Source organism: Leuresthes tenuis, unplaced genomic scaffold (genome assembly GCF_036924035.1).
Source record: "Leuresthes tenuis unplaced genomic scaffold, fLeuTen1.0.hap1 SCAF_7, whole genome shotgun sequence".
NCBI classification, from domain to species: Eukaryota; Metazoa; Chordata; class Actinopteri; order Atheriniformes; family Atherinopsidae; genus Leuresthes; species Leuresthes tenuis.
The window spans coordinates 9777242-9793001 of NW_027325361.1; the positions used below are offsets into that span (position 1 = coordinate 9777242).

The 15760-nt window shown below is 37.3% G+C and overlaps 2 protein-coding genes across 2 annotated transcripts in view; both read right to left on the reverse strand.

Annotated features, from left to right (window-relative positions):
* The window catches only part of nek7 (NIMA-related kinase 7), a 148353-nt gene that overhangs the window by 31535 nt on the left and 101058 nt on the right, over positions 1–15760 (reverse strand). The window lies entirely within an intron of this gene.
* Positions 221–12779, reverse strand: ptprc (protein tyrosine phosphatase receptor type C). Its single transcript, XM_072388782.1, has 29 exons — positions 12433–12779; positions 12167–12286; positions 11950–11994; positions 11484–11762; positions 11156–11389; positions 10940–11072; positions 10545–10690; positions 10291–10428; positions 9491–9634; positions 9012–9211; positions 8849–8909; positions 8624–8732; positions 8374–8411; positions 7340–7449; positions 6796–6886; positions 6542–6618; positions 6296–6332; positions 6113–6210; positions 5735–5860; positions 5421–5578; positions 4934–5069; positions 4143–4292; positions 3723–3813; positions 3446–3585; positions 3138–3272; positions 2918–3040; positions 2651–2811; positions 1791–1926; positions 221–1058 (listed from the first exon to the last, which is right to left on the reverse strand). The coding sequence occupies exons 1-29, from the start codon at positions 12572–12574 to the stop codon at positions 738–740; spliced, it is 3879 nt and encodes a 1292-aa protein (XP_072244883.1). The 5' UTR covers positions 12575–12779; the 3' UTR covers positions 221–737.

Below are 15760 nucleotides of genomic sequence, written 5' to 3' on the forward strand. Positions count from 1 at the left end.
ATAGGAATATTTTGTTTCCTTATTTGTGAGGGGGGTGTCTAACAGTGTATCTAATAGTGACCCACTATCCTCTTTAAAACTGTTCTAACTCTTAGTGGAAAGTTTTCATGGAGGAACCACTCTGAGAAGCTGACTATGGGAATAGTTATTTGGATTTAGAATACTAGCAAACCCATTCTGATAAATATGATGAAAATAAGCAAGTACTTTTCAAAAATGAAACTATTTTATTGTATTGTTTTAATGAGAAGGTAGAAAAGCACATGATACATTTTGAACTTAAGACCTATCTTATTTAGATATTCCAGATATATATATTTATAAATGTTGACTGTAGCTTGTGTGTACAGTAGTTAGCAAGAAAACAATATATAAACTAAATCAAACTCACAAACTTAAAATATCTGAAATTTAAGTTTTAGATGTGTCTAACTATACAATAAGTTCAAGGCCTCCAGTTTGATAACAGCTGTCCACGTAAACTTTGCGAATAGGAAATATAATTTGCAGGATTTCACATCTGAATCAAAAATATCATAACTTAAGGCTTTTTAAATCGCTATTTTGAAAACTGACATAAAATATAAATCATATTTTTTTCCAGCTAATATCTTACCAACTCACACTTTGTTATAGCTTTACAATGTTTATACATTCATAAGGTGGCTAAAAGAAGCGTTTCAACAAAGCGTTTATTCCCACAAGTAACGGCCTCAGGCATGAATGTGCTCTCCATCTCAGACCTCTGCAGTGACAGTGGGACCGTTGCTGGTGTCCTCCAGCGGTGTTGTCTCTGTGGGGGCGCTGGACTCCTTCTCAGGCTTGTCTTTGACCTCTTCCTTGTCTCCATTAACCACCAGAGGAGTGCTCTCTTCCACTGCCTGCTGGTTGCTGCTGGTAGTGCTGGCAGGCTGCTCAGCCTCTCCCTCAGCTGTCTGCTCTTTGGTTTCATTGACTATCTGAACGCTGTCGACTGCAGCGGCCTGTACCTGTTTCACTTCCCCATTCTGGACCGGGAAAGTACTCTCCAGAGTATTGTATAAGAACTGATAATGCTCCTGTTAGAGACATAGAAAGATTTGTGAGGAAAGAGAAGATATCCTGATGTCATCTGAGGTTTTCTAAGATAAAACATTTTTTTTTGTACACTCTGATTTATAAATAAGACAGAAATCTGGTTGAATTGATATTATTAATGTCAGCTTATTCCTGTAACATTTCTTGTACAATGATATATCTCTATTTTGTTTTAGTTGATAATTAGTCACTTTGTTTAATTTCTAGACAAATCAATGGCCATGGCTTCTATAGTTCACTACCCACCTCTTGTAAATGCTCACAAAAATCTTATGAACACATTCTACTTATGTACAATTTGTCCCCGTTTGCTTAAAATTACAGTTGCTGGTTTAACGTCCAACTTAAGCAGGAACAAAATAATTTGTCTGGGAGTTAAAGGCAATGTAAGTCAGATAATACTGAGAGAACAGGTAGTGCATTGTTGGTTTTGAACATTTAAAAAAAAAAAAATCATGTAGATATTTAACATTTCTGGCACTTTCCTTTCGTTATTTTAGAAAAGTGTCATGTTTGTCATTTAACAAGAAGGCATTGCAGTGTGACATCTTGATCTCCTGGTACAAACCCCACCGTAAAATATAAATAAACTCATACTGGCAGGATTTAAAAGAAGAAAAAAAAATCATCTTTTCATGGCTCTTCTAACACTTTTAGAGCTTAAAGCAATGAAAGTGTGTCTGTGCTGAAAACTGTGGGTTGCTCTTTCTTACCAGGCTGGAGATCATGCACTGTCTCTCCTTCCGTAGAGTTTTGACCACTTGGAACACATCCACCAGCTTCTCAGAGTCAGCGCTGTCCAGCAGGTTCCACAGCGCACAGAAAATCCCTGAACGGGTCGAGCCGTTGCTGAGGAGATTGAGCACACAAACACAGGAAGTTAGGTGAAGGTCACAATAATTCTGTCAATTAATCCATTTTAGTATGTTACATTTACAGGTCAAAGTCGGCTGCTGCATACGTCTGGCATTACTTCATTGTATCATCCTGCTAGAAGTTACTTTTAACTTGATGTAAACAAAACTCCAGAGAATCTGACACTCGGCTGTGAGCATGTTCAGCATTTTCTGGTTCTTTTGACTTCCTAATGATGTGATTAACCTGAGAGTTTCACAGTCTTGTCAGAGCAACTTTTTTACACACTGAGCTTTGAAAAAACTGGAAACATAAAATACAATACTGACTATCCTCATGCTTAACAATGTGTCTTAGAAAATATTCATGTCTATGGAAAATGTTGGTTTGACGCACATGTTGCCTTCAGGTTTGAAAAGCAAAAGCACTCATATGTGTTATCAGTTCATAATGGGCTGCTTCAGATACAACACTAGTACTAGTGTTCCTCAGTATATTCTATAAAACTTTTGGAGACTGAATGAATATTCAAAATATGCTGTATCATAAAAGGGATGCAGCTGCATAACTTCTATGAACAACTACAAAACGACTACTATAAAGTGATCTATGACCTTTATGAAAATATAAGCCTGAAACTGAGCCCTTCTTTCCGAAAAATGAATTTGTTTTGTGTTCTCTGAATGCATGCTGTCCCGTTAGAACATTTTCATCTTACTCGCAGTGGACCACAATGGGAATGCCGCTCTGTGATTTGCTGCTTTCACAGCTGTGCTGAATGTCCTTGATCATATCTGTGAGGTCTCGAGGTTTCTCTGGCAGCTGTTTGCTCTCCCACTTCAAAAACTGGAAATGTTTCACCTGCCGATTCTCTTTCCTCTGTTGACAGAGGAGGTGTTAGTTTAATAAAAAAGCTTATCATTTAAATTCGACCAATGACTTCACTGGAGTATGCGGCAGACAGAACAGGCGGCTGTTGCGTTACCTTGACATGACGGATCAGCATGTTACGGGTGATGAAAACTGCAGAGGTTTCTGTGTTTGTAACCTCCACCTCAATCTCCCCAAATGTTTTCTTTTCTTTATCCCAGTACACTGAGTTATTGTCCTGTAAGCAAGAAGAGAAACAAGAAAACAAGAGTGTTTACAATGTGCATACCTCGAGAATGTGTAATTATGCAGGATTGCAAGTGCATTGTGCTCACCTTATCTGCCTCACTGCAATCTGAGAGCATGACAATAGTACATGCTTTCTTCTGGTAAATCATCGACCAGAAGTCACCCAGGGTGTCTGACAGCGGAGTTTGTGCTACAATGAAGGTATGTGGGCTCCAATATCCCTGCATGGACAAGAAAAAGCATCCATCTATTCTTGTATGCAGTTCAAACAAACAGGATGTGATCTGTTTAATTATATGTTGGAACTCATCTAGAGGTTTTATAATTTGACATTCATTCATTTAAAAAACAACTTAATTTTCTGCAGAAACAGGCTAATAAGTAAAAAACATACATCAATGTGGGAGGCATTGATGTATTTAGTGGAGTTTTCATCCTCTTCATCTGATGACTCTTCCTCATCCTGTTCATCAGGGTCTTGGCTGTCTTGGCTCTGCCCTTCATCAAGCTTCAGCAACACTCGGTTGTAGTCATCTGAGGATGGGAGGTTTGTTTGTTAAGACACAAGTGAAATTGAACCGAACTGAATCTTGTATATATATGTATATATATTCACATGTGACTGTAAACATAACGCACTCACTGAAGGGGCAGATGCAGCTGCTACTTACATGGGATGACAGTTGAGGATCGATTCTTCTTCTTGTTTTCCTCTGACATTCCTGTGTTGAATGTTCTCCAGTTTTTAAAGGAGGGGAGTCTCTGAATTGAAACACAATCATTTTTCATCAGTCAATGCTGTATAGTTAGACAGTTTGGTCTGATTTGAAGTAAAAAGCAGTTAGAGATATTTGATAAATTATTTTAATGACTTTGAAAAACGTTAAATTGTTTATAGTTTTGCATTTCAATTATCTTCATCATGCAATATCTAGGTACTATCCACTGTTGCACAGCGAGTTCAAGTGCAAATGATCAGTTCAGTGGAGTTGAACATCATCAAACTCATTTTGAAGTTGCTTATTCAGCCCCCCACATGATTTTTCAGATGAATAGATGTATTAGAAATGCTAAATAATAAGCAACCATACCTCAAACTCTTCTTCCATCAGGGAGGGCTCAGTTTCTGAGTTCTTCTGTTTGAGCGTGCTCAGCGTGCTGTGCAGCTCAGACAGACTGATCTCCGTTTCTCCGAACTGGTTGTGCTCCAGCAGGGCTTGGTGAATGAGGATGTACTGGGCCTGCACGATGAAACAAGCACTTGTCTTAATACACAAAGAACAAACTTTTTGCACAATAGGCAAAATGTTGTTGAATGCACAGTTCACTTATTCGTGATATATCTGTAATTATATCTAATTAAAACTTCTGCTCAATTTATGATCTGTCTAAGATAATTAAATACTTTATTTGTGATAGTATGTGTGTGAGCATGTGCTGTAACCAATGTGTTAAGTAAACATATTTCGCACCTCTGATAAAGTTAATGTGCATGTGTTTTATCTAAAACATTCCTTCCGATAAATAATGGAAAGCACTGAGCTTTCACTTTCACTCACACAATCACACTTTTGAATGGTTAAACCAACCATCTGACAACCATCTACTATATAATGGTATATAACATATATTTGTATGATGTAAAAGCATTACATTTGGAAATGGAAATTATTTTGTTAATATTATTTATATTCCATCTATTTATATTTGTCTCCTTGTGCAGTATCATTACTTTAGTTTGGCCTTATGTTAATGTTAAGTTACTTTCTGTTTGTATCTTCTTTGCTGTGTCCCAACACACTCTGAAAGTATTTCACTTAAATTCCTAGCATCATTCTCAGCCTCTTTGGTTCTGATAGGCACACACAGGCACATGTTTTACCTCTACTTGGACCATGAGACATCTCTGTCTGCGGAGTCTGACAACATAACCGTAGATGTCCACTCTGCCCTCTGCCTCCAGACCCTCCATCATAGCATCAATGCCGATGTAGGTGCCTGTTCTTCCAACTCCCGCACTACACAAGACAGAGAGAAGGATTATATGTAAGTAATGCTAGCATCTTATATCCATCCATAGCCGTATAAAGATGCACTTGCAGATTTCCCAGTGACTTGCTTTGTCTCAATTCACCAGCTCTATCATTTAAGAGCAGCGAGTTTTAGGGATGTTTAAGGAAAGAAAGTGATCCAGTCAGACTTTTCCCAAATTTCAGTAGCGCAGTTTAGTATAAAAACAGATAAAATCAGAAAAATACAAACTATGACAACATATGTGAAGATCAACAGCCTGATCAGTGAAGGACAGAAATGAAACAAAAACCATTAAAAAGTGTTTAGACGAGCCTTTACTAAGATCAGTTACGTGCCTGCAGTGAACAACGATGGGACCACTGAAGAAATTCTTGAAAGCGTTGACGCGTCTCCTCAGTTTCAGGAGGAGGTGAGGCTCTCCTGGGACACCATGGTCTGGCCAGCTCATGAACTGAATGTGAGTCACTTCCCTTTCTGAGTTTTTTTCCCTCTTCTGCTTGGAGTCACACAAAAAACCCCACAGATAATTCAAACACAAACCAAAACATATACTGTATAAACACCTGCACACATCTGTTAAAATGAACGCTGTGTGCATGACCTACAAGTTTTCATTATCTTATCTATGGAAATTTGGATTCAGACTCACGTTAGTCAGGCTGAGATGGCGGATGATGTAATCTGGGTAGTGGTTCTCTGAGGTTAGCTTCACAATGAACTCCTCAAAGATCTCAGTCTCTCTATCTCGAGATGGCCAATACTGTGCACACTTGATCTGCAAAACAACACGTTAGAGGACATGCGATAAGACAAGCCACTTTAAAGAGAGAATTGAGTACCTAAAGAAAGAATGTTATATATGCAGCTGATGTATGTTTACAGCAGTACAAACAAAATGATTTCCAAGAAATGTGTGTGTACGTTAGTTAGCTTTGACACAAGAGTTTCAAAGTGAGCCGTTGAGAGGGCACTTTTATCGACTCGTTTAAAAAAATAAACAACAAAAGTTTAATATGGAGGTTTTTACCCTGTTCCCCTCCTCACAGCGCGTCACCATGACAATGATAGAGGACTGCTGTTCCCAGACCATCCTCCAGAAGTCACTCACAGTTTCGTCCTTTGGCCCTGGAACACCCACAGCATGCATGGTTAGTGGTGTATTGCATACAAGCACCGTAAGTGTGTGAAGAATTTGGAAACTTGACGTTACCCTGAGCTGCAATGTACTTTTTTGGTTCCTTGTACCCCTGAAAGAAGAAGGCAGGTGATTTTCAGTTTGGTCAAGTCATCAACTTTGTTGCTATTTAACCTTCAAAAAGCTTCATCAGGTAATGCAGAAGACATAGATGTCCACTTGTAATTTTCAGATTTGTATGAAGGTGGATGACATTTTTATTTTTACGTCAGCAGCAGCAGTAGTAAAAATAGCTGTGGTGTAATTTGAGTTTTTACGTACATCAATGTAGCTGGCGTTAATGTAGTCACATCCTGCCTCTCCATTTCCTGTGGTCAGCTGAACACGGTTATAATCATCTAGTTGAGGGCGGATGCAAAAAGGAAAGCATCACAGAGGACATCTTTACATCCCTGAAAACTCTTACGTTTCAAGTGGAAAGTTTCATCAAGCATCTGTTTAACAATTACTTGTCTTACGGTGTACCTCACATAAATATTAAATCCTTTTTAATAGTTTTGATTATTCACACTCACATGGCAGGATGTCCACATAGCGGTTCTTGGGGACGTTGCAGGCCTTTTTGGCCTCTTTTACCGTGTATCTTGAGAAGATTCTGGGGATGCTCTGAAAGCAAGTATGAGGGATGTAAATTATAAGGATTGTAAGGACTTAATTCTCTAAAACTATAGAACAGAATAGAATAGAATAGAATAGAATAGAATAGACTTTATTGTCATTGCACTGTGGAGGTACAACAAAATTTAACATTCTCCCGCAGAGCCATCCTGCACCACAAAGTTTAAAAAACAAGGCAAAGTGTACAAAGGACATTATAAAAAATGTTTGACATTACTTTAAAATAAAAACATTTGAATAAAAAAGTTTTATATATAATATAAATATAAAATGTTTATCCAGAGCTTTAACTCTCACATCCACCTTCCTATGATCAAGTCTTGCCTTGGACTTTTGTTATAAGCTATATGAGTGGAAAACATCCAGTTAAAGAAAATAAATGAACAATCAATACTATTGATAGAAATAGGAATAGACCCCAACAAAAAACATTATTGTTACCTGAAACTCCGCCAGGAAAAGTCTCCCCTCATCAGCGAGTTTCCTTTTGTAGGTTTCCAGCAGCACCTCGGATCCGATTGGCTCAATGGGCAACAGGTTCTCTTCATCATCTACAGCAACAAATAAGAGACTCGTCAAACATAAACAGAAAAATTCTGCCACTTTTCATTTTATACTCGTCATGTGTGTACTTTTTATGTGCAGCTGCACATCAGGCTGAGTTCGTCAGTTACTTCAATAACAAAGCGTAAAATACTGGTTAGTGTTTTTTAGTAATCTTTATTGAAACTTGCTTCTGCATTAGGAGGCTGTTGAACAAATGGATCATTTTGTTGTACGACTCAGGTAACAGTAGAATGTTGGCTTCTGCTGGCGTTCAGTTACAGTGAAGGAAAACAAGACCATAAGGAACAAACAAGGAGAAATGGACATTTTAGAGGAAATGAGTTAATTTCATGAGATTGAGTGCGGTTGGGATTTTTTTTCCTTTTAGCTTCATGATGTGTCAGAATTCTGCACGTCAGATCTTATACTCTAATACTTATACCAGTTATAACTCCCAGGGGATAATAACTAGTTTTAGGCAAACCTATGTGACTTCCCTCAGTTCAACTCTTTGTATTGTTCATATTAACATGGCTACTATTAAGAGTTCTTTGTGAGTCTCCCAAGCGCAGTTCACTTTATTCGTATGATTAAAAAGGGGAAGCTGCTTTAGCTTGCTGTTATCTTCACACTGTTAAACACAACATCCTCCCACACTCAGCAGAGATGGTACAGATACATGCTCCCTCCAAGTGTTCGCCTTTTTATATCTCACTAACAATAATTTTTTGTTGAATTTTTAAGGGAAAGTAATGTCAAACAATTTAGTCAAAATGTTTGAAGGTAGGGGAATCATTGTTTCATGCACAGTCACACAACATATATGTTGTGAATGAGATCATAAAGTGTGCAAATATATCATGAAAATGGAAACAAAAACCTTAAAAAAAGACAACAAACAGCTAATTTAAAAGTAAAAATGTACTCACTTCCTGTCTGAATTAGCCCTATGTTTTCACTCAAGTCACTGCAAGAGAATAGAGAAGATATTTAGTTGATATGATAGCAACAGGTATAGATAGAGTAAGAAAGTCTGGATGAAAGACCTGTATCTAAAAGGAATTTCTCTTGTAAAAGAATTGTGTGAACTGTTAATGAGAAGGTATTGGCTAATCAATAGAAGAACAAACTGCAGATTAAGATTAAGTTGAAACATGATCACATGAAAAAGATCCTTACTGGGACTTTCTGCGTTTCAAAATGTAGATTTTGTAGACGACCACAAGAAGAGCCACTGAGGTGAGGATGATGAGGAAGACCAGAAACCCAATGAGAGCTTTGTCATTATCTGAAAAAATATGATAAAAACCTTTATGTCAAAAATTAATTAGATGATAACTAACCTGGTTAGTGTAAGAGACTGGAATATGTCGAACAAATTGAGTCAATTAAAACTGCACATACAGCTGGTTCTAAATTCTTTTGTTTCAGGTTTGCTCTTTAAGTGTCCGTTGTCAGCAACCACCTGTAAAGACAGAATTTCTCTTCATTAGGAACTATAGAATCGATTGAAACCTAAGTAATGAAATGTTGTTTGTTTTGAACTAAAAAATAGGATTATACAAACCTGCACTGTGTAGGTTGCAAGGTAACTCAGATCTTTGAAGTCAAATTCACATATTGATTTAGTTTGTGTGCTGCCACCAAGAAGATGAGCAGAGTATTTCTCCTCAGGTCCAAAAAAGCCTTTTTTTGGTTTTTTGCAAGTTACTCTTATCGCATTATTCTCGAGGTGAATCACTCTCAGTTCACTAATATCTCCTGGTGCTGTAAGAGAATGAAAAAAGAGGCAATCGTGACGCACAAATACAGATGTTTAGTTGTATTTGCTGATTGACATGTGTGTTCATCTGATATACAAACAAACAAATGAGAAAAGAAGGAGTAAATACATTTGCACTTTGAACACAGTTCCATATAAACTCTGAGTAAAAGGATCTGATTCATTTAAGCGATCACACAATGGAAACTGTAAGTGTAAAAGCTATTGTTCAGTCAGGTTGTGTACGGTCATTTTACACCAAAAATCATTTCACGGTCACTCACTTCCAGGCTCAGTTCTCCAATTAAATGATTTATCGCCGTTAACTCTGATGTTGTTGTAGGTGAGATGGACTTCACAGGTATTAACAGTGTATGGTGTCAGTCCAGTCCGGTAACATGTTCCTCCAGGTGGAGTTGGTGAGGTACCTTTAAGTGTGACATCATGTTCATCAGCTGTTTTATGACTGATTTAACAACAACAGGTCAATATAAAAAGACAGAAAGTGACTAATTCTCAGGCTAAAGTTACAGAAATATAAATTTGCAGCTCAGTTGGAGGAGTTACACATTAAGAACTTGTCATCAAATCACTCATGAGTCACTGCTGCTGTAGAGAACTGAGTCTGGTCCTCATGGTTCTAACTTCAGTGTGCACCGTCTGCTACATGACCTGCAGAAACTGCTCACATCACTCTTTATGGAGGAAGCTGTTTCAGATCAGTTAATCATGTGAGGAGTAACAGTTGTTGTCTGTGAACAATGTCACCATGTCTTCTGATGGGAAACAGGATCAAACACTGATCTGTTGATGTTTTTCTGCGTTATAATTGAAGATTAATGTAGACCAACATGTGACTCAGCATATCATCTGTGCTTATTGAAATCTACTTTCATTTAATGGAATGAAATATCATCAAAGTATTTATAAATGTACAGCAGTGGCAGCTCAAACTAAAGATTTAAGTCACAATATTCCACAGATCAGATAAGATTCCCAACGGGTTTCACTCCCAAATCTCTTAAAACTACGTTGTACTTTTAGATAAGACACTAATACGGTGAATGTAAATCATTTCACTTACCTTCACACCTGCAGTCATTAGAAACATAAGATAGATTATGAAGTTTTGAGAGATCTTGACAGTTGCTACTGGTTGTTTCCAGTCTCAGCTCAGTGGAAGTATTGGTCGCATGGCTCTTTGTGATGGTTGTTGTGAGGTCTGTTGGAACACAGCCGACGTTAGTGACAATTCATCTGTTTCATGTGACTCGTGTCACTCCAAACTGTGTGAGGATAAAACCTCGTTCCACTGAGGTAAAGTAAACACTAACATACCACAGACAATCGTGAACAGGACGGGAGGAGTTGTTTTTTTAATGAAGACGCTATTGTTCTTGATCAGACCAGTACAGCTGTACTCTGTGAAGGGCTCCAGCTCAGTTATTTTTATGTTGTCTCGTCCCTTTTCTGAGGAGACACAAAGATGACATCATTTCTTCTCTAACTGGTATTTATATTTCAGTTAATAAAAGCCGTTATCTTTGGAGTTTAAACAAAAAAATTCAGTCAGAAAAAAAAATCTAAACAGATTCATAGAATCCTTAAAAAATCCATTTTTACATCAAACTATGAGTCAGATCATTTACAGTTTATGACCACATTATTTGTTAAGTTTCCACCTTTAACCATGTAAACCTTCTCATAATATTACTGATGGTGAAGCTCTTTACTTGTTGTCTGTCATCTTACCTGAACAGGTGTAATCAACAGTGAGATTTTCACAGTTTGAAGGTAACTTTGGTTTTATCTCTGCAGGAAGTCCAGTGGGTCCCTGCTGATCTATGCCACTAAAATCAATAAAATCTGAAAAAAACAGAACAAACTTAAAACCTGATGAAATCAGTTCTAATTAACATGAAAATAAAGTTTGATCTTTTTGTACGTACCAACAGGGATGTATTTTGTGATGTTAAAGGAGGAATTCACACAGTTTTCTGGGGTGAAGTTTACAGTAAAATCTGAACAAAAGTACTCGTCTGTAAGATTGAAACAGATTGTTCCTTTGTCGAACTGCACATCTGGAACATTAGTTGGTTTTGATAATGAGGAGCTGATGTCCCAGTGGCTTTGGTAACAAACAGATCCAGGCTGGCCGTTGGTAACAATAATGTGATCTTTAGCTGAAATACAGAAATGTTTCTGTTTTACAAACAGTTTCATTTGATCAGTTAGAAGAAAGCAAGATACACAGGAATCTGAAGTATTTGTACTCACTCATATGAGTTGTTCCAGTTTTAATGTCAGAGTTGTTACAAAGTGTTGTTTTCCCATCACTGTCAACAAGTTCAGCTCTGTGCTCATATTCAGTACAGGGCTTCAGATGTTTGATTTGTTCTGACTGGTTGGACGTTTGATCAGAGATACTGAACCACTTTACAGTAGCTGGTTGGCCTTCTTCTTTAATGGAAATGCTGTACTGGGAACCAGTGGGAACATTTTGAAACGTCATGTTGATGTGGAAACCACCCTGGATAGGTGTAACACTGTAGGAGCCTGCAGAGAAAATCAAGAGAATTTATAGATTTCTGTTCAAATAAATCTCCTGATGACATTTTAATCTCAGTTTGTTCATGTTGATGCTGAAGATGAATAAAACACTTCTGTTCACCCGCTACAAATATGCTTTCATTTAAAGAGAAAAACACAGGATGGAAAAATCATCTTTTAAACTGATACTCACATTCTGGGGTCGGTTTAGCGGTCGGTTCAGGAGTTGTTGTGTTTGCTGGAGGACATTAGGAGTAAAACATCAGAATATATTTATGAAACTGGAGCCTGAAAATGTTTTTAAAACCACCTCACACATGATCTGCTCTCACCTCAGTGTCCATTGTCTATACTCATATTAAAAACGCAATCTTATCACAATCCCATAAAATAACAGAGAAAATTCCAACCTTCGGTGGTAGCTGGTGGAGAGGTGTTGAGGTGGGTGATTGGAAGTGAGGTCAGGTTTGATTGGTTGCTGGGTGGGGTGGGTGCCAGTGAGGTCTCATTTGTGTCTGCAGGAGGAGTGTCTGCAGGTTGGAGAGCATGCTGGAGGTCACCTTCAGGCTGAAATACTCTACTGTCAGCTATCTTAACTGATATGATGCTCAGGATTTTATCATCGTAAATGTAAACTAATACCTTCTAAACTTTAGACTGAATCTGAATACATTACCAGAGATGTTGGCTGAAAGGACTGTGTTAAATGAGGAGTTTGGGGTGGGAGTTCGTGAGTTGGGTGGAAGAGTGGGGGCAGCTGGGTTTGAGGCAGTGTGGACTGCCGTGGTGCGTGCAGGTGAGGTGGGGACAGATGCCATGGATGCTGAAGATAAAAAGGATTTTGTGGCAGTGCGTGGAGGTAAGGTGGCTGAAAAAAAATCAACACAACATCACTATGCTAGTTCTGGTAACGCTGAAAAATCCTGCATTTATCACCTTCCCTCAAACAAGGAGAACCACAAAAATGATGAAAGATCTTGCCAATGCTAATTTCACCTTACAAGCTTTTACATTTCCTATAAATGTCTTCTAAAAAGATGAATTAATGATCAAAGGTGATCAAATTTTAGATTTGGAAGGGTAAAGACATTGTTTAACTGGATAAGTGAAAAAGAGCTAATAGAGTAAGAATCAGGATGAGTCTGATTCATAATTACATGCTCTTTCAAGGTTCCTTTAATGTTGCTGAAATATTGGCACTATGTGACTACTTTTTGTTTGTTTTAAAAAAAGAGTTGAAAATATAGTCAGTACATAAACTAATTTTGACTAAACTAACAATAAACGAAAAAAGGAAGAATTAGTCATGCTTGAAATTTTAAGAACAAGCCTTTAAAAACTTTAAAACCAAATTCATATTTTTTTTAACCAAAAAATAGCATTTTATTGCTAAGCTGTCAAATGTAGAAGATGGTCGTGGGTGTGATGCACACTGGATTTACAAAAATATGTTTCACAAACGATACCAAATCTGCACTCATCGCTAATGACTGAGGCCAGCAACAGAAATATGACAACAGGCTAAATGATCAATGATTTCCTGGTTAATGTGGGGGAGAAGTTGCATCTGAACAAGACTTAAATCTTAGCAACAGTCCATGGAACTACTCATTCTCATTCCAGACTTGCTTAGTTTGAGCTGAAATCTCCCATCAATTTAAAACTATACTATGATAGATGCTTCAAATAAATAAAGGGAGCAAAAACGTTTATTTTTCCATGATTTGAGGGCTTTATTTTAGAGCTTTGGGTCATGTTGCTGTTGCAGAATTAAGCAGTACGTTAGTGTTAGTTTGCTTAACTCTGTGTGGCAGCAAGCCACTATAAGAATTAAGAAAAACTAAGAAAATCAACTTTACTTTGCAGCGAAGCTCAATCTGAAATTAAAAAAAAGCTTTTCTTCGGTATGCAACTACTTACTCAATTAAATTCAGAAATGTGTGTTATTGCATTTGCAAAAAAAGCATTGAAATGTTTTGATATATGGAGGTAAAAGCAACTGTCTTTTGTTAAAATACATGTGCATCATTTTCACATAATTTTCGTGTGTTTTGAGTTTACTTTGGCAAATGCCTTTTTCTCTCTTTAATCTGAACCTTGACAGAGGCAGGTCACTCAAATGGAAGCCAATCTTAATCAGTCTACTCAATCAATGCACAGAGCAGGTGTCCATTTAGAGTCTGTGCTCATTTAAGTGACATTTTGAGAAGGCGCCGGCTCTGCTGCTGCTGATGGAACAATTAGGATTAAAAGCCATGGTCATTATATATCTATATATTATTGGATTAGATATAAATAGATAGTCACTCACTTGTATTTTGCTCACCTGTAAATACAAAAGAGAAAGAAATGATCATTTTTGTCATAAAATCATATCATTTATATAATATGAAGGAGAAAAAACAACAAACAAAAGACATAAGAAAGTAATATTTTATCTATATTTTTGAAGCAGGACGTGCTAGCTCTTAAATACAGGTTCCGATTAAGTTGAAAGAGGAAAATGGCTGAGCAGAGGGGATGAGCTGTACAACCTGGTTGCCATGACAATGTGACAAAGAACCACACTCGCTATTTCAGTAAGCAAACCACCATTTCCTGCCTTGCACTAAAAGATGGAGCCGCCCCACACTTACAGAACTGTCTCAGCTTACTGTGTCACTGGCTCATGCACCAAGCCTTTCAACAACACAAAACACCAGCATTGTCATCATCAATTGCTTTAAATTTAAATAGTAGTTTCAACACGTGTTAGAATCTTTGTCAAATAGCTTTACTAAGTCAGTGAAATATGTTAAAAAAAATCTACCCAGAATTAATCTAGCCATATGTCACCATATTCCACAAAAATGTTTAGTTTTGTTCACCATTTGGTCCTTACAATAGAAGTAATGAGAACTGAACGGCGTTGTGATCGGGGGCAGCCAGACAGTGTCAGGATGTGGTTTGGCGCGTTTTATTGTGTTTTTTTCACAGTACCGAGCAGAGATGCATGCTCTCTGCAGTGACATTTCACAGCCTTCACAGTTCAAACTCACAGTGCCAGTTATTAGTTTCGCTGTAACTCATGCAAACTGCCGCAGTTACTGAGGAGTGTGTTTGCACTCAGTTGTGAGAGCTTAGCTACTCTTAATAATAACCATTTTAAGTAGTTATCAGACAGAAAGTGAGAAACAAATGAGGAACTAACCGCTATTAACAATAAATTAACTTCTAATTGAACTGTATTAAGTAGCTTATGGCTAAATAATCAAAACAAATGAGCAGGGAAGGACTTGATCGATTAATCGATATTTTCCTAGAATTCCCAAAGGTACACTATATTATAGATCATGATGAGTTACCAGAGAAGACACTAATTATCATCATATCATATCATCGTTACCTGATTATCATTTATTAACGATTTGTTAATAAAGAGATGTTAAATAATCATATTAACCACTTTCTTCATGAGCGCCTAACTCTGGAACGAGGCAGTGAACATCACAGAACCAGTGACAACACATACATTCATGAATATTTACTCACTGGTTACCGTCTCATTTAGGGTTTTTTTGGCTCAGAAGTCATACCATTGTCTTGGTGAGTGGTTGGTAGTCATTGCTTAATGAGTGCCTGTCCATTAGTTACCAAGTTTCCTCACCTCGAGTGCAGCATCATGCTTCTTGACCAAAAAAATTATAATCATAACTTGAAGTTTTTACCAGAAATATATTTTATCTTCATGATTCCTTCAGTCTGAAGTGTATGTACCCTTTGTAATACATTACAGCTTTTTTTGAAAATGAAAAAAAAAACAAAACATGAGAGATTAATTATATAACCGAATCTTGAACTTGCTCAGGATAAATAAAACTAAAATGTAATGAGAAAAACATGTATTTCTAACATCTAACAGCAGGACAGTTAAATGAATGATAAAGTACATAGTAAGACCACGTTGCATCACAAGTTGTGTGATCAGTGAAGTAATTGCAGTAACTAATGATGAAATGATTAGG

Excerpts from the sequence above, each read along its gene's own strand:
- ptprc (XM_072388782.1), bottom strand. The coding sequence starts at position 12,574 with ATGGCATCTGTCCCCACCTCACCTGCACGCACCACGGCAGTCCACACT. Across the intron at positions 11,763-11,949 it reads CGCTAAACCGACCCCAGAAT|GCTCCTACAGTGTTACACCT; the intron begins GTGAGTATCAGT and ends TTTTCTCTGCAG. Across the intron at positions 3,814-4,142 it reads TGATGGAAGAAGAGTTTGAG|AGACTCCCCTCCTTTAAAAA; the intron begins GTATGGTTGCTT and ends GTTTCAATTCAG.